Here is a 23,076-nt window from a genome sequence, read left to right on the forward strand (position 1 = left end):
CAACGTAGAATCAGCACGTGTCTGACGATTGTTGTGGATGCTTGCGCTTGAAATCAAAGTGGTAGGCCTACATGTACATATTTGGCCAAAATACTCACCTTGGATGATGAAAGATGTACTCGGGGGTATCATCACATATCTCAAGAAAGTATAGGTAGATTTGGCTTGCTGTCGGAGTTAAATGTGCTCTAACTTGCGTATGCTCTTCACTTGAAACCTGCAGACTTTAGACAAATTTCCATCATGCATCATGTCTGAAGTGATTTTTGCCATTTAAAACTTCCCAGTTTGGTTTGGCTTGGTTGAAATTTGGTCGGCTAGTGGTAGTGCGAATCACATAAGCGAAAAGAAATTTCAACGGCCTTTTTGTCATTTAGAAACTGTACAGAGACCAAAGCAACATGAAGTCTCTTCATCTTGCCAAATTTTGGCAAGTTGCCTCAGAATTCTCGGGGAAGAACATTGTGCAGAGGCAGATTCCACTTCAAAATCGACTTGGTGCAACGGTTGGCAAGTATAACCTCTATACGAGGGAGATTCACTTCGGAAGGGTGACCACCTGTTCAAGACTGACTGTTGCCATGCCAACAAGAACAATACCGAGATGTCCTTTCTCAACTTCATCAATAGCATCATCAGATATTTCGACTCCATCCTCACTACCACCTCTCTCAGAAGCTCAGCGGAGGCAAGAAGAGGCGAGTGACATGGCCACTACACGGCTCATCAGCAAACACAGGAAACGTCAGGATCGGGTGTACGTCTGGGGGCTTTCCTATACTGGCGCACTGGGTGTCCCAACATTTGTCAAACCTAAACTAAGAGGTAGCAGTCCCAGGACGAGAAGAAAGTATCAGTCTGCACCTTACTTGTTACAGCAAAATCAAAAGGTGAAAGAACCTGAGTTATTCTCACCTGGTAGGGCTCAATTCATTCAAGATCCTATAAAAATCCTATAGTTTCTAAATGCAAAGAGAAACATGGACATTCCAAAGATATACATCATACTCTTTGCACTTGGAAGTTTAGACATGGTTCTGTACTTGCAGTGGCTGTAACATGAACGCCTGAATTCCTCAGAATGCTGAAAAAAAAAGAAAGATTCTACTTGTAGTAGACTGACCAGCCCCCCTTCCCTGATCCTTTAGAATCCATCCAAGAAGTTAACTGCAAGACCCATGCACTGTTACTGTACAGGAATGTATTTAGGCATTTGATGGCCAATGAAAGTCAAGACTACAATGGAAATAAGTTTAACTCTCTTTACATTATCCCTACTACATGTGTTTCCACTTTTGGGAATCTTTAAGTTTGCTTTTCTTCCATTTATTTTTTGTAATAATAATTTGTAGAAATATTGAATAAATCAAATTAAGAGTATAAAAGAGTCTTTGGAAGATTCCTGTCCGGAGAAGGAATTGGGAGGACACATTAGGGTTCCAGGCAAGAATACCTATCAGAGTCCAAAAATAGGTTGAGCAATTTTTAAAAGGATTCAAGACAGACCCTGCTCTGAGGCTTGAATTCCCCATTAATGAACATGCTGCACTGCATTCTGAACATCCTAACTCATTGTTGAACTTTAGAAGATTTAGGCTACTACGGAAACAAAAACAGGAATTCCAACTGGGTTAAGCAACCTGACAGGGTTTTATTGGGGAGTCTTCTGAAACCCAACAGAATCCATCAATTCAACATAAAACCATCATGTACATGTGATTTGTACAAGACTCCTCAGTACTAATTTATTGAAACCCTTGACTGTGTTTGGTTTATTATTCCACATGTACGTGTACATTAGCCAGTTAACGCTATTGCTATTTTTACAGATTACCTCTGTTGCTTGTGGTTATGGCTTCACCTTACTAGCTAGCAACACATTAGAAATAACCAAAGTCTGGGGAACTGGTGTCAACACGGACTCCCAGCTGGGTTTTCAGCCTAAAAGTGTCGAGAAAGGTACGGATGGAAGGCGATGCAAAAGTAGAGTTATATGAACATGAGATGAAGGTCTTTCATTTGCATCATCAGGGTTTGCCTAAAAACAAGTCAACCGTTACCTCGATTTGAACATTTTAATGGATGGAATCAACTTTGAATGGTAATGTGTTGGTTTTTTTCCAAGTCTGAATTTTTTTCCCAAGCCTCTTCCCACGACCTTTACTTTGATCCTACTGAGTGGAGTGCCAGGTCTATGAGAAGATTTCACGTTTTAATTCTTCGTTGTACCTGTATGTTGGCGTTGTGTTTGGTTGTCTCCATTCAAGTCACTTTGTTTAATTGCACTCCATTTTGTTCCTGTTTCATCCAGTAATCCGATCTTAAATCAAAGGAATTGGAAATTGTTAGCCCAGTGCTGTGTGTAAATGTAACAGAAAAAATGGCATGCTAAGACTTACTAAGGGGGAACTCGCAATACTGCAAAGTGGACAATAGGGACTCAGACACCAAAATTTGACATCAAAAAAAGGACAAAAAGAATTTACTATTAAAAAGTATTGAAAAAAGAAAGAAAAAAAGAAAAAAACCCAAAAGGACTTAAAGACTGGAAAGACTTTACACCTCAAGACTGAACCTTTAAAAGGCCTAAAAACCAACACGTCAGTATACACTGGACAGCAAGAGAAACCACTTCTGTCAAAGGCCACACATAAAAATTCACTCCATAGAAATAAACAATTTTTGTACACAGGTATGCTACTCCTGTAGAAAAGCACAGGAGTGTGTTTTCTACTCAAGCAGAAAATCACACTCCAGTGAAGGGTACATGAACATCGATAGTGTCTCTGTTGGTCTGCTGTCTTCAAACTGAGTGTGGTCAGAGCATGGGGGGGTCGAAGGCATATGGGTAGAAGCAAGGGCCAAAGTAAATAAACAGGGGGATACACTAACAGAAAAATACAGGGGAACTCGAAACCAAAACTGTATATTTTTACAGGGGGAGTACTCCTATGAAAAGACGCTTACAAAAAGTCTTACAAATTTGTAGCTCTGCAACATAAGGAATCTTGGAATGGTTTTTGGAACTTCTTCATTTTAATGAAATGTTAACAGAGGAAAATGTTTTTGTCATTTTTTATTACCGATTCTAGAGGAAGGAATGGATTATATCCTGTACCCCGTGCCCATCGACCTACCACTGACCAGACCACGGGCAACCAGAGTCACCCAGGTGTCATGTGGGAGGGCGCACTCCCTGATACTCACCGACAACGAAGGAGGTAATAAGCATGAAGGGCCAGATGTTGCAGTTTTTAGAGAAAGTTGTTTTTATCTACCTTAGTTTTAGTTGAGAGCCTAAAGAAAAGTTACACTTGGACATGCAGTCCTGGTCAAATCTTGTAGGGCATCCACCCCCTAGGCCCTCTCTCAATGTTGGGTCTCACTGCACGGTCTGTGCTCCTGCTCGAGATGACAACATTGACCCGAGGAGTGGGGGATCTGGAAAGGTCATGGCTATTGACACGTGTCCCAACAATTTTGTCCATGATTGCAGGCCAGTCAGGCCAAAAACGTCTCCCTCTTCCCCATGTAACATCACATTTTCCTTAATTATGCATCATCTGGAAAACTAGTGATATAATATATCAATTCTTGAGGTTACACGCCTCCAAGATGCCCAACAGTAGAAATGAAAAACATTGAAATCTATAAATGTCTTCAAGATTAAATGTTTAATTATGTGTGGGACATTGCATGTTCGAATTCCTGGACTTGGCTATCTCTTTAATAAGATTTACTTGAACGTCAAAGTGGCTGTTGAGTGTTTAGATACTCAGAAATAAGCACTGTTTGCCCAGCTCTCTTGTTTCCCTGACGGGTGTGGTTACAATATGCTCCTTCATTGGCTTTGTGCATGTAATAAAAAGAACATTATTTGTGTTTGTCTTTGCTCAATTTGAAATGCGTGGGACGCACTGACAATGGACATAACCATAGCTGTAAAAACCCATTTCAGACAGGGCCTGAGCAAACTTCTGTGCTTTACAGCTTGGTGACATGATGCATTGTGTGTGGGTAATGTCAGAGGTCACGATAGATAAACAGCATGAGTTATCACAATTATGTGTTTTTCTGTCTCCCAACACAATGGAAAATTGTTTTTTATCTTTCTTTCAGTGTACAAATTATTATGCAAACAGCTTGACACGATGTTCACAGATGTACAGGTAGTGTACCACAGGGTGATGGCTTTGCCCATCTGCAAAAATCTGTCGTCAAGCAAAACGGAGCATGTGGGGTCAGAATTGCCAAAAGGCTTCTTGGCAGCAGCCGCAACCCATGATTTTGCTCTTTGCTTAAAAAACAATTTTTTTTTTTTACTTTAGTTTTTAGTTTAGGTAACAATGCCCATGGACAGTGCGGAAGAGCCATTGTCGAGAAAGAGACTTACAGGTCCAACCCAGTCATTCATAACATCAAGGGGATCGAAGGAACCGTGAAACAGGTAATGAGGTTGAGAGGGCTTGTGTATTGAGATTTTTAACCCAGCTTCTGTGAGAGGGCATGGGAAATCTGTAAAGTTTGTCGGTTTGCATCGGCCTAGTAGCACCGAATTATTCAGTTGGGCATGTAACTATTGTTGTTATTTTGGTTGCTTACTAACACGTTGACTGTTGCGCATACTTTCACAGGGCATTCGCTCTTGCCAAGTGTTGTATTTTCCAGGTGTCTGTTTGAACATGAGCATTTTATAGATATACACCCCCCACACTGCCAGCAGCGTATTCGTTGTGTTCTCCAATGATGCTAGTGTATTCAGTTTACATTACGACAGCCTTTCATTTCCTACAAGCAAACTCATAGTGGCTGAACCTGATACACCTGTGACTACCAGTATAGAGGGATCCCAATACGACGCTTTTAGTGTCGATCTATGCATTTCTGCATTTGAAAACGAGGCTGTATGTGTCAGCTTCAATTCTAAATACGATAAGACGATTGACAGTAAGGAGTCAAGACACAAAATGCATAAAAGTATGTTAAATTCAGACTTTTCAGGTCGAAAATTTTGGTGAAAGAGTCTTTCAGGATGAATCAACACGTAAAATTAAAAGAAAAAATAACGACAATTGACCACGAGCTAATGTACCTGCGATGGTCGTGTATCTTGTGCAGTGGGCGTGGTTTAAACTTAAGTGGCGTCACATTTACGAACCGGATACTCCATGTACTGTGTCGCCTCCGCGGGCACGCGCAACGAAGTTCAACACAGAGAGCCTTGGTTTCGATGCAGATATGCGCAGACGGCGCTAATGTGAAATTCCTCTATACATGTACTCATATTCGACAGTCAACATGCAAAACAGGTTATTAGTAGTTACTAGTGTGGATTTCATGTACAGTCAAAATAAACCAGAAATATACAGCACAAATGGAAATACTTAAAAAAAAATTTAAAGTAAGGAACTAATTTATAAATACAGTAAACTAGATTTTAGCACTTAGAACAGTGGAGAGTTGGGGTTTACAGTCATAAATCAAGCCTTTTGAGCCGGAAGTTTTACAACTCTCACATTTGATGTGAGATTCTAAAACAAATCTGAAAGTCCAATCCACGTTCACTCTGATTGGTTTGAAAAGTTATAAAGATATGTTTTGGTACCGATTCCCTCCTTGGTAGGTTCAGTGCGGTCACGACCATAGCCTTTTCTTGACAGAAGAGGGTGCTGTTTACAGCTGCGGATGGGGAGCAGATGGCCAGACTGGTAAGAATGCGACTCTGCGTCCATAACTTTGGGCTGTGGCTAGCAATGACACAGAAGCTTGTGGAAGCGACTGGCTAACCACTGTAACCATTGTGCCATAGACATGCATGCTACTGTTAGCCATAGCCAAGATTTTAGGTACCATTTACATGCATTTTGAGCTGTTATTCAACCCTTAAACCACAGAAATTTTGTTAGAACTCATCCTGAATCTATACTCGAACCCACGACCTCCTGCTTACCAGTGCAGGAGGTCGTGGGTTCGAGTCCCACCCGAGTAAGCTCGTGACTTTTTTCGCAAGCTTTCGGACTAGCACTGAGCATACAGTGTTTATTAATATAAACGTTGGGTAAGGGCAAAAACCTGTTATATAGATTAACATCTCCCCAACGCAAAAATACATCTTGAAAATCATCCTGAATCGTTCAAAATAAAAAATTCTGCTCTGTACAGGAATCCGAAGCCACACAGTTTGATATGTCATGAGATATTGATTGGCATTCGTAAGGCCCTAATGGCATTTCCTCTTCCTACGTGGCTGGTCTTTTTTAAGGATTGATGGCCGTGCGACACCTCACACAGTACACGCCACACGTGCGCCAATTTCCATATAAGGAGATTGTTTATGACTGCTTGCAAGTGGAACATTCCATAACATGACCAGATGTGTATTTCAAAGATGAAGTAGAGGTATTGAGCAAAATCATCAAAATTTGAAATTCTTAAACTTGTTTTGACTTCTGACTCAAAAGGTATTTATGAATGGGAATAAACATGTGCTTGGCTGGTCTCAAACCAAACCGTCAAGTGCATATTTACTTGTATTCCCTTGCCCTCTGAAGAATAACAGTGGCTGGGCTTTACCTTCCTTGATCCCACAAAATCTTAAGACCCGGGGGAGTTTTGAAGGGTGAAGGCTAAGTGACCAATGGTTTGCACGGTTGATTTTATTCCCTTCTGCCAGGACTTGGTCACTACGAAAGTGTGGACCATCCCGTTCAACTTGAGGGCGACCTGAAGGGGCAGAAGATCCTCCAGGTTGCGACGTTTGCTGATTGTTGTCTCGCAGTGTCTGGTGAGAATTTAAAAGTTATTGGAACCCAGCGGCAACATAGCTGAGAGTCGCTTTGTTCAGTATCATGTTGGTCAAAATTTCTGAAGGAAGTCATGTGGGAATGGCCCATGAGCTGTTGGAAAGTACGCGCAAAATATCTGCCATCAAGTTGAAAAGTGACCTCTTTGAAAACACTTTGTACAGCACTCCAAGGCCCCGTTCTTTTCAAATTAAACTTTTGATTTTAAGTTTTAAGCAGAAATATTACATTTTCTGCATGGTTTTGGCTCTTGTTTGACTTGAGATCATGGACACTTTGTGTTTTGGTAGATAAAGGAGACATTTTTGGCTGGGGCAATTCCGAATACCGCCAGCTTAACAGCGTCACAGAGGAAATGCAGGTAATCTGGTCATTTTTGTTTATTTAATTTAAATAGTTTGTTCAATTTGCTTCATTTCATGCATTCTTTATCTCCTTTTCCAACCTTTTAAAATGGATGGTATGGTCTTCTCTGTGCACAGGTGTATGAACCTCAGCACCTTCCATTCCGTGGCGTAGGGAAGGTTATGGGTGCAGCAGCTGGAGGGACCATTTGTCAGCTTGTGAATGGTAAGAAGACCCTAAAATGTACATGAATGCAGTAACTTCAAAGTAAATACAAAAACGAAATTCTATTTGAGCTGAAATCCTTATCTTGGGGTCTAATACTCAGCTGTCTGCTAGATATTCCAAGTGTGTCCTTATTTCTTCTCAAAATTTTAACTATTTTTGTGACGTCAGTCAATTATTGAAACTGTAGATTATTATTTATTAATGTACACTTTTCTGTAGATTATATTACGAATGTACGCTCTTCTGTAGATTGCTTTCTAGTTTTTACAAAACTATACAAAAAATACAATTATACCTCTTCTGATCCAGGAAGCGTTTTGCAAGAAGTTTCAGCTTTATAAATGCTACTTTGTTCTTCAAACTAATTTTAATTAAGAAAACATTCAATTGCAATTATAAATTTCAGCGATTAAATGGACCTTTTTTACATTTACAAAACTGAAAATTACAAAATGTCACATTACACTTCCAGATTATCGACATTATCCCCCAAAAGTGTCTGCAAGGTAATATTTCTATTTAAGATTGCTCGACGTCTTTGAAACTTTGAAAAAAACTGTACAAATGGATTGTATTTAGACACATGTATTCTACTGCCATCTGCATGGTTGGTCACGGGTCTCTTAAAGCCAATGCAACCTGATGCATTAGCAAAAACGTTGGTGTCTTTAGTAGAACTCTCTGTGAGACGCTTCTTGGAGACCAGAGCATTGCTGATGGCTTCATGGTGCTCATCCGTGGTTCGTTCGTAAGACTGTATGACAGAGGAGTGGTACCAGTTGTCTCACAGATTAGCTGCGCATTGAAATTCTGAAAGCACAAACGCGAAGCAGCCGCAGCACGAAGAGAGTAAATAGAAAAATAACCAACCAATCCTGTTTGCTCACATAGGCGTCGCAGTTAGGGTAAGTTGGTGAATTCCATGTGGCTGACAGCTATACCATATGTCACGGTTTGGCTTTGCAAGAGGACGAAGATAAAAAGCCGAACTGCACTTCCCTGATGTTGGTCTGTGACTTTTGTGCTTCTCGTAGAGACGTAATATACATCTGTCCGAATTCAAGGGGTTATGTCGTACAAGTCCACTGTCCTGGGAATGATGTTCCGATGTTTCAGTCCACCTTGGTAGCTCTCACACACATCTTCAGTGTATCTGAGAAACCACTTCCCATGGGTTGTTGTCTTGAGGGTAATCTGTGAGTTTGTGTAGCACAGGTTTCAATGTTCGTCACCAGCCCTCAAAGCAAAGTGGATTCCAAATTGGTACAAAATGGTACCAACTAGTCGTTATCACTCCCAAGAATCTACTTCTCCTACGTGACATTCTCATTTTCCCTGCTGATTATTTATTCATTCCCAGCGTTTCACTCTGTGTCCTGCAGGAGAGACTTCCTTCATCTTGTTGTCAAGCATATTTCCCAAAGAAGAAAATTCCTCATCTCGAATAAGCTGATATTCCTTGCCATACATTGCCATATAAGCTGGATACATGTACATATCACCATCTTGTAGAGCGTTTCACTTGATGTTCCTTACCGTTGACCTTACACACTTCAGGATGAAACGGGTGAGAGAGTGACACAGTTCATCAGTTGTCATTTCAAGGAGTTCACGTCGTATGGCACTCAAGTTCAAGTCAGGATTCAGTATTGTGCGTTCATTTCTCTGAATTTTCCACTCGAATGTCCAAACTGTCCTGGTACATTTCTTCTTGTTGCTTTGGAATACCTTCAATATAAATAAAACAATGAAAATATTCTTTTAATGCAAATCATCCAGACCAGTGACTTGACATTTTAATTGAAATGGAACTCGGTTCGGGGAATTAACGTACACGCAGTTTCTTCATGAATTTTAGGTAATTTGACATACCTCTAAAACAATTTTTTTTATATTTTTCAAGACCTGTAAAGGAATACGTGAATACAAGAAAAGAATTACATTATACAACCTACCTTTTTGAGGATTTCCAGACAACATCAACGTCATCTTTGGGAGGTTTGAATCTACTGCATTCACCCTTCAGGTTTTTTTTGGCTTGGACATCTTCGTCCATACGATACATCAAAGAAATAAATCGATTTATCATAGGCACACTCTTTTTGGTGAACCACTTGGACGTCATTTTCTAGCATCAACAGGAATTTGGCTGCAGCGGCGGCAGCACTGTCAGAATCACTGGATGAGCCAGCCGGTCTGAAACTCGTCTGAGTATTAAGAGGGATACAGATTGAGCTATCACTGTCAGATATTGTGAATGATCTCACCAGGCAAATGAGGTAGAGTGTGGCAGTGCGAAAGCTTTTGCTTTTTTTTTTATCCGCCAATCAACACTAATATTGACCAGTTGTGTACTGATGTACCAAGCCAGGCTTAGGCCTGAAAATGCGATCATATAATCCTTGTATCAGTTACAAGTCGACACTCATTCAAACACCATGCCAGAGCTTCATTTGAATAAACCTTTGTTGTTTAAAAAAATTAGTTTAAGTCAGAGAATAGAGCTCAGAACTGTAGATTCGTGCGAGAATGGGTGAGGCGATCTACAGTCCTCCTTCATTCTCTATGACAGAATTTGAGGGTGCCATTTGTACACCAGAGGATAAGCTTGACATTCGTCTGAGTCAGCGTAGCATTTTTCTTGATGACAACAGTGAAATATCCGGAGGATAGTAAGCATGAACAAATGTTTCATTTGACGTAAGTTCCAAGTGATTGCGATTTTGTCTTGACAGACATAGGAGATGTCTTTGTCTGGGGCTATGGAATACTGGGGAAGGGTCCAAAGTTGAGCGAGAGCAAATATCCAGAGCACGTTCCAGCCATCCTGTTCGGACGGACGGAGCTGAAGCCAGATGTCACAGTTACCCAGGTGCATTGTGGTCTGCACCATTTTGCGGCAGTTACGAGTGAGTGAAAGAGACTAATAGATGTGGTACCAATTCAATAAAAACACAGAAATGCATTGCCAAAGCAATTCTTTTGATTGGTTGAATGTATTTATCAATTAGTTTGCTGGCAAGTCCCAGCAGCTCGGTCTTTTGTTTCCATGTTTGGTCACCCCGGCCATGAATAAAGGCCCAGTTTTCCGGTCCAGTGAACCCCATTGTGGCCCATCAGTGATGAAATTACCTTCGCCGATGGCCCAAACGTTTTACTGACAGCAAGTAAACCTTTTTCTAAATACACCTAGCAACTTTTTTTTTAATAAGTTCTGATTTCAGGCACCCCGGCCTTGTGGGCCATGCACCGTGTCTCCAGTGCCAGGGCACCCCGGTGCAAATTGGTTTAAACACATTGTTTTAGAAAGCATTTTGTTTAGGTAGCAGCTTTTTATGTGAATTTATGTAATGTCATATTCAGTGTGTGTGCTTTTAGGATTGGGTCCGTGTACAACTCACCACTTTTAACTCACTGTGTTTAATATTTTCATGTATGTATTTATCATTTTAAAGAGCAGATCTAAGGAAAACACATTTTCTCTGATTTTATCTGTTTAAATAAATATGGAAACATCCAAATTGAATGGCATGCATTATTTGGCATGCACAGGGTTTATCCACAACGATCACAGGGCGAGGGTTTCCCTCATTTTCTCTGTTTTCTCAGAATGACTCAATCTACATTCAGAACTCGCATCTTAGCATGAACAGAAAAAAAGCCCTTTTAAGCTTGTTATAGTTGAGCTCTGAAGACAAATGACACTGCATTCGATGTAGATGCTTCCATAATTATTTGAACAGATAAAATCAGAGAAAACATGTTTTGCTTAGAGGTGCTCTTTGATTGTAGGGAATAAGGAGCTATATAAGTGTGAATAATAGTAATTTTCTAATGGTTTTATGCCCAAGGCATAACCATCTATCATCTACAATTTATATTCAGTCTAACTTTATTCTGTCTCTTTTTCAGACAAAGGAGATTTGTACACATGGGGAATGAACGACTCGGGACATCTAGGCTTGGGAACTCGGACCAACCAGTTCTTCCCTCTCAGGGTGAGCATGGACGTAAATTGTAAAACATCAACCTTGTCTGTATGTCAAGGAGTATGCTTCCCCCCCCCCACGGTGATTGCACTCTTGGCTTGGCATAGAATCATGTTTGCATGTCTGACAGATATCATAATAAACCATGGACCAGTCTGTGGTAACCTTAAGATAGTCCGTGGTAACAATGGAATAGTCCATGGTAACTGTAGAATAGTCCATGGTAACTGTAGAATAGTCTTAGTAGTCGAGGAATCATCTGTGGAGTAGTCCATGGTAACTGTGGAATAGTCCTGGTAATAATGGAATCGTCTGTGGAATAACTACTCCATGGTAACTGTGGAATAGTCCTGGTAATCATGGAATCGCCTGTGGAATAGCTAGTCCATGGAAACTGTGGAATAGTCTTGGTAATCGTGGAATTGTCTGTGAAATAGTTCATGGTAACTATGAAATGGTTTGTGGTAACTACATGTAACTGGCTATTTTTGTTGTGCAGTGTAGTATTATTTTCCTTGTGAGGTCTGAACAAAACCAACTTTTTCCAGCATTGTTTGGTAGTTTACATCCATCCAACTTGCATTATTGTACTTTAAAGTTGAAGATGGACAAGTGACGCTTGTGAAGAGACTTGGTTCTCTGAAAGGAGCGGCAATCTTGCAAGTTGGAATTTTTGTTATGACAATGTTGTTATGACAACAGGTGGCCATCGCTGCAGAAGTACAGACCGTGGCCTGTGGTGTGGATCATATGGCGGCCCTGTGCAAAACATTCCTGTGAAACAGGTAAAAAAAAGTTTGTCTCGATGTTTGTGAATAAATTTGTCATTTTCCCCATTATCTGAGCAAACTCTCTTTCCATTCTTAGATTATGTTCCATTTTACCAGTGAATGTGACATTGTACTCGCGTGTACTCTTACTTTACACTCATTTTAAAATAGTTTACTCAGAGAGTCATTGATATCATTTTCATAATGCCATATCAGCATCAAAAGGAATTTTATTTTAAAAAATTTACCACAATTACACCCACAGCCTTAGTAACATACGTCATTCAAATTATCATGACTGAGCATTTTTATTAATAGTTTTTGAGAATTCAATAGAAGAAAATGCTCAGTTTTCAACTCTGAGTAATGACCGGACTAACCTTTTAAACTTTACAGTTTTTTATTTCAAATAATTACTTCTCTCATGCTTTTGTGCCTGTATTTACATGGAATAAACAAAAATTGGTCAATTTTAAAGCTACAAGTATCAAGTGCATCTGCCTAACCTCAATTCACTATACCAGGAAAAAAAAAAAAAAACTTCAGTCTGAGTGGACTCCATTAATCCCTTTGACAAGCTTTCAGTTCCAAGATTTTAGTGGCCTATTTAAATTTGTTTACACTGCATTCTATCATCGTACAAACAGAAATGTCAAATCCAACAAGCAAGTTAAATATCATCAAACATTTGCATATTTTTAGAAAAATATATTTTGTTATCCAATAAATGTGTTGTTCTTTAAGAATTCTATGAAATTTACCAGATAAAATCTAATTTGTAGCCATGGTAACAGTTTCAGTTTAAAATAATTTTAAGGTCTCCTCACAGATTTTTTAGACTGCAGTTCAGATGCACATGCACACCATCCACATTAGATAAATTTCTTTGAGGAATAATTTTGGTTCAGATCTGGTGAGCAGAGATAAATATTACCAATTAAGAAATGTACACCTAGATTTATGGGTCTTTTACGAATATCAGAGTATCATGTATGCATGTGGCAATTACTATTGGATGATAAATTATGCAAAGGAAATTTAAATATTAAACATGCCTGAAGTTTGGAAATACATTCTTATACACCGTGTCCTGCTCAAGGACACAATATGTCATGCCATTCTGTAAATAATACTTTACATGAGAACTAAATATCAAGAAATTTGCCTTTGGAAGCCAATTTAAGATATAAGGAACAAAAGTTGAGAGTTGCATATCGCGGGCATGTAGTGATAGTCTTGAAAGAAGCCAGTGTAATTTTTTATTGGTCCATAAATTTATGCAGACTAACATGAAAGGAATCCATTACCATGGTCAGGTGTAACATGTGCCCATCTTGTACATGTTCTACATTCTTAACCTGAGACGTACACACAGTTTTGCCAGTTGTAAATACCCAATTGACCGATTGCGCCTGCCAAGTCACATGACCCACATGTATAGTGAGCATTAAATATCAACAAACATGGTGTCCACCAAAAGCACAATGTTTCATAAGAATACCAGAAATAAAGCTGATGGTAGGCACCGTACTCATGCTACTGATGCGCTGGTACTGTACCGTAACTTGTCTGTATTGTTTGTAAACAATATTCAAAACATACATTGCTATGGGGTTAATACCCACTATAGTCACATTATTTAGCGGGCACAATCAGTCTATTGGTGGAAGAGGCATTGAATGCAAACATTACCTACCACTCTCAGTTGTAGGACAAGCCATTGGGTCTTGACCATTTTCCGTTTGGAAAACAAGTGAACTGTATTTCAGAGATACGAGCTCAAAAGTCTGTAAACCCTAGCTGAAAGTTTACCTTTGGAATGTACTTGGATCTAAATGAACCTTTTACATGAAGAAGTATCAGCAACACATACAAAAAAAAAGTTTAACACGTTACTGTCATTTGTCACGGAAGCACTTGGGTGAATGCAACATTTGATTTTCTGCACAGCATTAAGCCAATGAAAGCGACTGTATAATGGAATCCTAATTAAAGAAATCATACTTTGATGGTGTATCATATCTCGACTTAAAGCCGTGAGCTAGCTTTATAATCTTGAATACAAAATTGGAAATAGAGTCGACCGTCTTGAGCTCTGTTTCTCACGTTCCAGATCGTCCCATCTCAGAAGATCTCGTCAGTAATCTGCTCACGCTTTTTCTGCCTGTCCTTGGCCCAGACGCGGCGCCCTCCATTAACGGAATACGGGTCCTCGGGCACTTCAATCTCCTGTGCGCCGGTCTCCTGGATACGCTTTAGACTACGCTGGCGAAACGCAGCTGCAAACGATAAGTGATAAAAGAAACACAAAGTTTGCCACTGTAAAACAACAAATTAAAGGAAACTTTGCAATCAGTTGATAATAAAGGAAACTCTTGTTTTTATCAAATTGTATCTTGGGTCTTTGGATGTCGTTTACTCTGCAAATGTGTAAGTTCTCCACATAGTTGCCTTCATGGTTGTGAATTGGAAATACACAATGGAAATAATGTCCAACAACATACAGTGCACATTAAACAGCATTCTGGGTTGCAACCCATTTTTCTGTGCAGTATAGGTCCTCCAGAAGCCAGCATTTCTTGCTAACCGGTGAAACGTGAACCATTATGAGTTCAGGAAAATTCTGTATATGGTATAAGAAGCACCCAGAGATTGGGCCCAGCTAGTTCGAAATGAGCTTCAAAGAAGATTTGTGACTCCAGGGACATGCTTTGCATCACGCTTACCAGCATTACGGACAGACAGGGAGCGTAGCACAGCACGTCGAACGGATGAGCTTTGGTAGCCTGGCCCACCCTCGTCACTTGGATACAAACTAGATCCAGTGTCACTATCATTTGAGACAATTGACAGTCGGTCCATGTCTTTGGTCACAGCTGTAAGAATGGAAAAAAAAATAGTGTTTAGGTACATGTATCAATGTGGAATTGAAAAACTTGAAGGGTGTCAAGACAAGTTTTGAAATTTGGATTCTTTCTGGTAGCTTGGCAATTATTCTACCAGAATACACCATTTTACAAATTTAGCTTGAAGGAAGAAGGGAAATAAAGCTGAAGGATGTCATTATGTGCAGCCTCTGTCAGATTATTTATTTTGTGGGTCTGTTGGGGAGGAAGGGGAACAGTTGTCTTGATTACTGAGGCCGTTGTAACTGCTGCAAACTATTGAATGGTGGTCTTTTTTGCAGAGCGATTGGGAAATGTTTTGAAAAGGTATGAATGCTGACACTTAAATCCGTCTTGTGTAGTATTTGTGAAGCACTTGACTACAAAAGTGGCATGGTGATGTTACCTTTGTCATCCTTCTGTACCTCCCAGCTGTACATGGCTCCCATGCCCATGGCCTTGGCTTTCTCCGTCTCCTTCAGTCTCGCTTGCCGGCCGTCCTTTTTAGTGTTCTCCTTTTCAAAGTTGGAGCGTCGCATGTTGGACTTGGCCCACTTGCGACTCGCCTTTGTGAAGAAAAACGAATACCACGATTCCATAAGCTTTATTAGTCGTGTAAGTTTGTTAATGCTACCTATCACACCTGGTCTCTTTGAGGCCATGGCCTCTGAGGACACTGTTGTCTGTGGCTATGGCTGTTCACTGCACAGTGTGCATTGGAAAAGCCAAAGCCGTAGCCACTAAATACCTTATGATACATGTATGTAGACTGCAAAGAATTCTTTAAAAAATGCAACTTGAAGGACTTCAAATTCAGACTGAACTTGGTGGACTGGGGAAGCGAGCATTGTGAAGACTGATTGTATCTTTGCATTTGGTTGGTCACTTGACACAAAATGACCAAGTTGTCACAACTGTTGAACCCTTTTGCCATGCAATTTTCATGTAATTGGTGGCTTGTAGGACAATTGTGAAAGCACCTGTAAAAGTATTCATTCTGGATCCATAATTGTTTTGGAAAATTCAGGATGTTTGAAGAGGGCTGGGGAGGGATTTGATATATATGGAAGTATCACCCTGATAACGTAATGACAATGAATGCACTTTACAGTACATGCATATCTTCATTTCAAAATGTGAATGTCTTTTTCAGAAGCAATTTCTTCAGCTAATGCTGTTGACCTGATAACCAATTCACCTATAATCCCCGTTTAACCTGCTCATTACAGCCACATTAGTCAGCAGTTCACCAAAAGAGTCACCAAAAGAGCTATCCTAACACAGCAAGACCCAGGGGACATGTGCTTATTTGTTCTGTGTATCAGTATTTGGCCTGGCATCCAGGCTCTTCTGAGGACTAACACAATTAGGACTTCAGGATTTCCTGACTGATGTAGATAATGGACGGGCCTCAGAGGTGTACAAAGCTTGAAGTTGGGGCTATGTGCACACAAATTTGATCGGAATTTTGTATCATTTGAGGTATTCTAGATTCTGTGTATTCAATCATTTTTTATGTGCAAGTATACAGCTGTTCAAGTCCAAAGATGGTTTTGCCTTTGTTGAAATTTGGAAGTTTCCTACCTGTAGCTGTCATGAAAGTTTACATTCATAAATACCTCAGACAGTTTCCCTATTCGACAAAGCACAACGTGACCGTGTATTCACATTTGATAATGCTCACTGCTTAAAAATGGGCTGGCACCTGGATATGAGACAGTTTAATCCATTCCTAATGGTCAAAAGTCTGTGCACGCTTGGCATATAAGGAGATTCTTCTGGACTACTTGTGCAAGGAATACTCTATAGAATGGACAGGGGTATTTGGAATATGAAAGTAAACGTGTCAAACAAAATCCTTGGAAATGCGAGAGCATTATAAGCATTCATTCTCCGGATTCAGTCTTAAATGCACAACCAATGTTTAAGACCAACTTTAAGACCAGCCAAGCACACATTGATTCCTGTGTTAAAATTTACACCAGGTGATGCAATTTATCCAGCCCACAAAACCCTACAGCAAAGAACTTTGTTATTTTCCTTATTATTACATTGACTCAAAATGATGACTTTTTACTTGAATAAAACAATCCAGGTATGTTTGACAACTCTGGGTTGAATTCTTTTGGGTTCAGTTTAATTTTTAAGAGAAGGTTCTGAAACTCTGACTGCCTCCTGTTTATTTTTGATTGCTTTCACAAAATGAAGTCAAGAGCGATTTTTTCTGTCAATTCCATATCATCATGTGTGGCATCAAGTTTTATCAGTCCACCTGACATGTTGTGTTTAGCTTGCATGATGTCACTGTCCCAGAGGTCAAATAGCAGTCAGGATGTCTAGCAAAACTATGTAACTCCCGATCAACATGCACTTTCTGTCGTATGACATTAGCGTCTTTAAAATCTTTCCCTAGTTGTACTTGGCACTGGTAAATCTTTACCCCCGAGGGTCTGTGTGGAATTGTGATATAAGTTACTCATAGGGTTTTATCAGATGTCTTTGGTGGTTAGTCCCGTGCCAAATATCCTGTGGATTTCCCCCGTTGTGGGATAGAATTCCCACTTCTGTCACTTCTCATCAGAATCTGGTCACAGTAATTGCTTGGCAAGGATGGTTAAGCCTTTTGGATTAAGCAAGTCTTTAACAAACTTCAAAGATTATTTGAAGGATTAAGACTTAAGCAGGGCCATCCAGGATTTTGAACTTTTTTTGTAATTTACACATAAGGCGCTAAGTTTATCAGTCTATGAAAGCCACATCGGGACACTCATTTCAGAAGATCCACGTACATGTACATGTAATTTAGATGGAATTAAGAAGCTCAGCCGATAATTACTTGATCCTTTTACTCATGATGCTAAGACTTCAGGTGGAATTGGCTACATCTCTGTGAAATGTACTTGTATTATTCTGGGAACAGACTCCAGTAAGTCATTCAAGAACTTTCCTGTACGGTTGTTGAAAATTCTTTTGTCAGTAGGGGCCAGCAAATGGTTTAGGAACGAGAGAAAGAGTCCGCTTGTGTTAAATGTTGTATCTAATGTTGCACTTTGCTACTTTCATTATTTCAGCTGGCGTGTGTGAAATGGTGTGACCATTCAGGGGTTATGAAAGAATGCAGAAAGCCCAGATTTGAGAGGAAACATTTCAGAACGTTACTATCAGTAAGCCTTTTGTGAGTTAAAGTTGAATAAAATCTGGAAACTGAGTTCTTTGAATTCAAGTGAACATAACAATTTGAATTCCCCATACTAAAAACACTCTTATACTGTACCTCATCAGGGGCAAACTTTTGTTCAGTTACATAGGAGACACCTTGTATCAATATACTGTTCGCAATGGATAAAAAGGGCACAAAGGAACCAGTCCATTCCAGATACATGTGGAATGTATACACTGTGGTTGCTATGCACAAGCTCATCCTGATTGGCCAAGGCTGAGAAATTCAAATTGTTCATGTGCAATCAGATTACTCAGTGTACCGTATCAGATTTTATTCAAATTTCACTCGCAAAAGGCTTATTACTGCCGAAGTACAGCTCACAGAGTTACCAAGTTAAGAATTTTCATCTCATTAACTTACTGATCGTCCCATTTCACTGGATTCAATTTGCTTTGCTGTTCGATAAACCGACAAAATCCTGGTTGCATCTTGCAAGACTGTAAAAGAAACCAGCAAACATTGTGTCAGTTACCAGGCATCATAACTTTTCAACCTTTTAGGGCAGATGTGAGCACCAGAAATATTTAAACTCCGTAAAAAGTTTGTTCAGAATGGTGGAGTCCGTGTCTAAAAAATGACCAACCCCTACTTTCCATCTCACCAGTCATATTCCTTGGAAAAAAAAGTATAATTATCGATAGGTTAGATGTTAATTTGCACAGTGCATGTGTGGCTTCATGCCACGTAGAAGGAAGCTTTGTACTGTGGCATTATGGAATACTGAAATGGAGCGGGTCTAATACCATCTAATACCATCTTTTCTAACTTTCTTTCTTGCACTACCAGCAATGTTTACTACAATATTAGCCCAAATCCCACCTTACTTTTGTGTCTTCTTTATAAAGAGACCAACAGATTCACTGTCAAAAGAATTGTTAAGTTACACATGCATTCATCAGTAACATGTGTGGAGTGCATGAACAGGGATGGGAACTGCGGACCTCTCGACCGGTGCCAGCAGTCTTGGTTTTTGAGTGATTGTGGATTGAAAATAACCTTTCTTGAGGGGTAGAAGTTTGGCTTGGCCAATTCATGCATAACCTTTGCATTTCTGTGACAGAGAAAAAGATCATAGTAGAATTCCCTACCCCATTGAAAAGACCCCCAAATACAAAAAACTTTTAAGTGCCCTAGATTTTTTTTTCAGTACACAGACAATCAATATATTTGCAAACGATCTCTTAGAAGTTGCTAAACTTTACCGTACAGTGGAATTGTCAATGGAACTGGTATTGGAAACTATGACTGTTATGGTTTATTAATTACACCTCAGTTTGCTTTACCTGCTAGCTGTGCCATTTACTGCACGTATTTACTGCACAGCATGAACTGTGAAATTGTATGTATCTACTGGCTTTGATATGACTGTGCTGTATGTATGCTTGCAATAGACTCTGCTCAACACTGAAGAGGGCGCTGTAGGGCTTACGAAGTAGGCCAGCTGAATGGCACTTATACTGGGGTAGTCCCATGTTTGCTCATTTATTCACATTTTAGAATTATAGAGTACCGGGCAATTTAAGAAAGGTTTAGCTGGCTCCTTTTCCAGTCATTACTTTAATGACATACAGGGAACCATACAGTTTGAAAATGACAGTCATTCCTCAATGGTACCCGTGCACGGTTATCATATTTGAAGGATGACAGCATTCCATGGAAATGTTCATGTATGACAGAAATTTAGTTAAGCATGATTTTCTAAAATCTTCCTGCTCTGAGCTTCCTAATATTTCTTCTATAAGCTACAAGCTGTGCTCTACTGCGTATAATGTAGCGCCCTCATCTTACCATCAGGATTTGTGTTCCCAACGGACACATCTCTCAATGTCTGCATGACTACGAGACAGATATGAAAGAAATGAAATCATGGAAAAATGAACAAAGGCTGCAAAAACCAACAGATATTTTGGCTAATTTTGCAAAATGAGAATATAGCAGCTTAAGATGTTTAACCCACAAATGTTTTTGACACAATGTAGATCATTTTAGAGCTTTAAGAAACTGGTTTGAATGTGAAGTTGTCTGGTAATGAACTGAACCTTTAGCGTACGGTGCTTATCAAGATGCTCACTTTTTGGATTGTCAAGTCGGAGAGCTGGCAACACCACGATGCTGATCCAGCAAGGCGTGTTGACGTCCTCCACCGCATCCTTGACGAAGCTCAGAGAGACGAGGCAGAGCTGCTTCAGTCGCCTCTTGTCAATCTCAGACTGGTCTGACTTCTTGGCTTCCAGGGCTAGCTGGATCTTGTACTCCTTGATGTCAAACACCTGACCCAGATTTAATAAGAAAAGATGGTTGTTGGTACGCATTTCATGTGCTTAATGCTCATCTAGCATCGTGTTAAAATTTTGCCTTCAACTCAGTAAACTGAAATATAAAATTGTATTTCTCATGATCACTGTCTTATATGTCAGTGAGTCTGCCCTTATCTGATTTTGATTAAACAAGATATTTATTCAGGATGAAGATTATAGCATGCTCAGCAGGTCATAGTCAAAATGACCTGGCTTCTTGCTGGAGTACATTTGATAAAAGAACTTGACAGTCTTAAAGCCAGAGTAAGGTTCAGAGGCAGCTGAAAGACAGTATTGCATTGCTGGTAGCAATTAAAGATGGGTAAATCCTCGACAGCAAAGGCATGGGAAAACTCAAAAGTTGCTGTAGAGACCAGGTGCTTAACCTGAAGAATCCTGAATCCTCAAATTTTAATGGGGAATCGGGTTGGCGTAGTGGTTTTTTCCTCGCCTTTCACCTCTGCAGTCCAGGTTCGAATCCTGGCTCAGTCCACATGTGGATTAAGTTTTCAGTCCCTTGTTTCCGAGGGCTTTACCCAGAATATTCCTCTGGGGTTTTCCTCCCACCTCTAAAGCTGTAACTTCTTCTCATTGTCTCCTCTCTACAGGTTTCTTCGAGCTTGCGAGCAACAGTTCCTAGGGTGCTTTTTGAGGAATCCTCGGTGCCATTACCAGAAATAAATAATTTTTTTCACCTACCCAAGGGAGGTAGGTTTAATCATTCTACAACTTGCCGCACTATATGGCTGTGAGTCAATTATGTCTGAGTCAAGACTCGTACCTTCATGGGAATGTTGGTCTCCAGGTGGCCCATCTGCTCAATGACATCGGCCGAGATGCAGTGGTTCTCAGGATCAAAGCAGCCCTTGACAAACACCTCGTTCTTCCCCAGCCTGGTGGCCCACACGTTGCCCTCCTTATCCACCTCGACTTGCACCCCTTTGCCGATGTGAGCCCGAACCTTCTCTGTGTGCTTGTCTCGGAGGGGGTTATGGAGTGCTCCGAATCCGAGCCTTGGACAATAAAAATTGTTATAACCCTCATGAAGAATTTGTAGAAGACTGCCGTACTTTGTGCAAGGTTTGCATTAGGTTCAACAATACAACGGGGACAAGATGAAAGTTGCAAATCTAAACCAGAATTTTAGAGTAATCTTGTGCGCGGTTAGTGTTGGATCAATTTTGTTTAAGGGAGATATTAATTGGAATACTTGCTTTCCCTGTTGCCAGTGCTGCTTATTAAGAGCATGTATGCATAATATGCATGTATGCTGTCTGAGAGCTAATAGGAAAATCCATCAGCTTTCTCAGATGAGACTCATACCTACAACCACCGGCTTACTACTTCAAACGTCCTAACCACTTGTTATGTGAGTTGCTGAGGTTTGGCTGGCCAGCACTTATTCTGATATGTCACCGGGATCCACAATCCAGGACTGTTCACAGGTTTTTGTATCTAGGAGCTGTGGATGCTGGATATACCCAATAAGAGTGGTAAAGGATGCTGGACCCACAATTGCAATCCCTGAATTTGTTCCGTGATTTTCACAGTAACAAAGACTAGCATGTACCTTCCTGGATACTGGAACTTGGACCCATCTACGATGACTGCAGGCGACTTGATGTTGAAGTCTACCAGGCGACACCTCTTCTCGAGGAAGTAGACCTTGGCCCAGGCATCTGCGTCTATCCTAGGAAGCTGATACTCAAGCTCGTCCAAGAGTTCCTAGAAATGATCAAGTGACGAGGTTGCTTATCCTTTCCTTTGTGGAAAATTTATGTACCTTCCAGCTGAAAAATTACTTTCAAGACAGGAATTGGAGTGCAGATGATAAATCAGGTCGGTACTTTTCTTCTAAAATGCTATTAACCCTGAAAAACCTGGTTATTTTGGCCCATCTCACAGCCGGGGGGGTGGATTGGGGGTGAAAATTCCACCCTCCCTAAGAACATGACTGTGCCACGCCCAATTTTTGTGTGTGCATTTACAGACACTTATCACTACAAAGGTGAAGTTTGAACTCAATCGGACGTACGGTTTTGTTATTATAGTCCTTTGACTTTCTTGGCTACATACGTGCCAATGTGCGTGCATTGAGCACCGCAGTGAAAAAGTATACACGTTTGGCCGTCTCGGGGAAATGAGCACTGTATCAGGACAGTATGTTCGACTTTTGGCAAAATAGTGTCAAACTAACCGCAAAGAGTGACTCCAATAACTCCTAAAGGCTCAACTCCTGAAATAAATGCACTGCGGCAATATCGGGAAAATGTTAAGGGGGAGGGGTGGAATCCTTGCCCCGGGGCTCTTTTAGGTTTAAACCTTTAGCTTCATTACTGATCTTTTTGTCATGCGGATTTTCGTTTAGAATTTTTGTAAAAATTTTGAGGCTTTAAATAGTTTTTGAAAGAGTTGTCGAAACCGTTTCTCTCTTCAATCTTTTGCACAGATCTTCACCACGTTCATCCAAGACAGGAACGTAAAGAGGGGTGGAGTCGCGTAAATGACTCTTCACGTTTTGAGAGCAGACTTTGCC

At 40.3% G+C, this 23,076-nt stretch overlaps 2 protein-coding genes across 7 annotated transcripts in view; one reads left to right on the top strand and one right to left on the bottom strand.

Annotated features, from left to right (window-relative positions):
• Positions 1-22,961, top strand: LOC110975294 (RCC1-like G exchanging factor-like protein). 2 transcript variants are annotated; one of them, XM_087148615.1, is made up of 12 exons: positions 1-890; positions 1,830-1,959; positions 3,093-3,221; positions 4,329-4,447; positions 5,624-5,708; positions 6,674-6,784; positions 7,094-7,164; positions 7,286-7,373; positions 10,112-10,285; positions 11,289-11,374; positions 12,068-12,150; positions 21,149-22,961. In XM_087148615.1, exons 1-11 carry the CDS (start codon positions 402-404, stop codon positions 12,143-12,145), a joined length of 1,560 nt encoding a protein of 519 aa, XP_087004741.1. In that variant the 5' UTR covers positions 1-401; the 3' UTR covers positions 12,146-12,150; positions 21,149-22,961. The 2 variants fall into 2 exon arrangements, with proteins under 2 accessions (XP_087004741.1, XP_022083354.1); XM_022227662.2 differs by lacking the exon at positions 21,149-22,961 and adding an exon at positions 14,249-15,201.
• Positions 12,329-23,076, bottom strand: part of LOC110975293 (myosin-IIIb-like) — a 33,708-nt gene continuing 22,960 nt past the window's right edge. For 4 of the 5 annotated variants that reach the window (XM_022227660.2, XM_022227656.2, XM_087148585.1 and 1 more), the window contains exons 20-27: positions 22,111-22,265; positions 21,322-21,553; positions 20,315-20,513; positions 20,032-20,079; positions 18,604-18,680; positions 15,427-15,586; positions 14,862-15,011; positions 12,329-14,414 (exon numbers count right to left, since the gene is read on the bottom strand). In XM_022227660.2, coding sequence (XP_022083352.1) covers positions 14,260-14,414; positions 14,862-15,011; positions 15,427-15,586; positions 18,604-18,680; positions 20,032-20,079; positions 20,315-20,513; positions 21,322-21,553; positions 22,111-22,265 — 1,176 coding nt within the window. In that variant the 3' untranslated portion in view covers positions 12,329-14,259. The remainder of the gene's footprint in view (positions 14,415-14,861; positions 15,012-15,426; positions 15,587-18,603; positions 18,681-20,031; positions 20,080-20,314; positions 20,514-21,321; positions 21,554-22,110; positions 22,266-23,076) is intronic. The other variant, XM_022227661.2, reaches the window with a different exon arrangement.

The sequence above is a fragment of the Acanthaster planci genome, linkage group LG02, assembly GCF_054643075.1.
Source record: "Acanthaster planci isolate LZ-2023a linkage group LG02, COTS_SCS, whole genome shotgun sequence".
Taxonomy (NCBI): Eukaryota; Metazoa; Echinodermata; class Asteroidea; order Valvatida; family Acanthasteridae; genus Acanthaster; species Acanthaster planci.

Excerpts from the sequence above, each read along its gene's own strand:
- LOC110975294 (XM_087148615.1), top strand. The coding sequence starts at position 402 with ATGAAGTCTCTTCATCTTGCCAAATTTTGGCAAGTTGCCTCAGAATTC. Across the intron at positions 10,286-11,288 it reads CCATTTTGCGGCAGTTACGA|ACAAAGGAGATTTGTACACA; the intron begins GTGAGTGAAAGA and ends TCTCTTTTTCAG. Across the intron at positions 11,375-12,067 it reads ACCAGTTCTTCCCTCTCAGG|GTGGCCATCGCTGCAGAAGT; the intron begins GTGAGCATGGAC and ends TTATGACAACAG.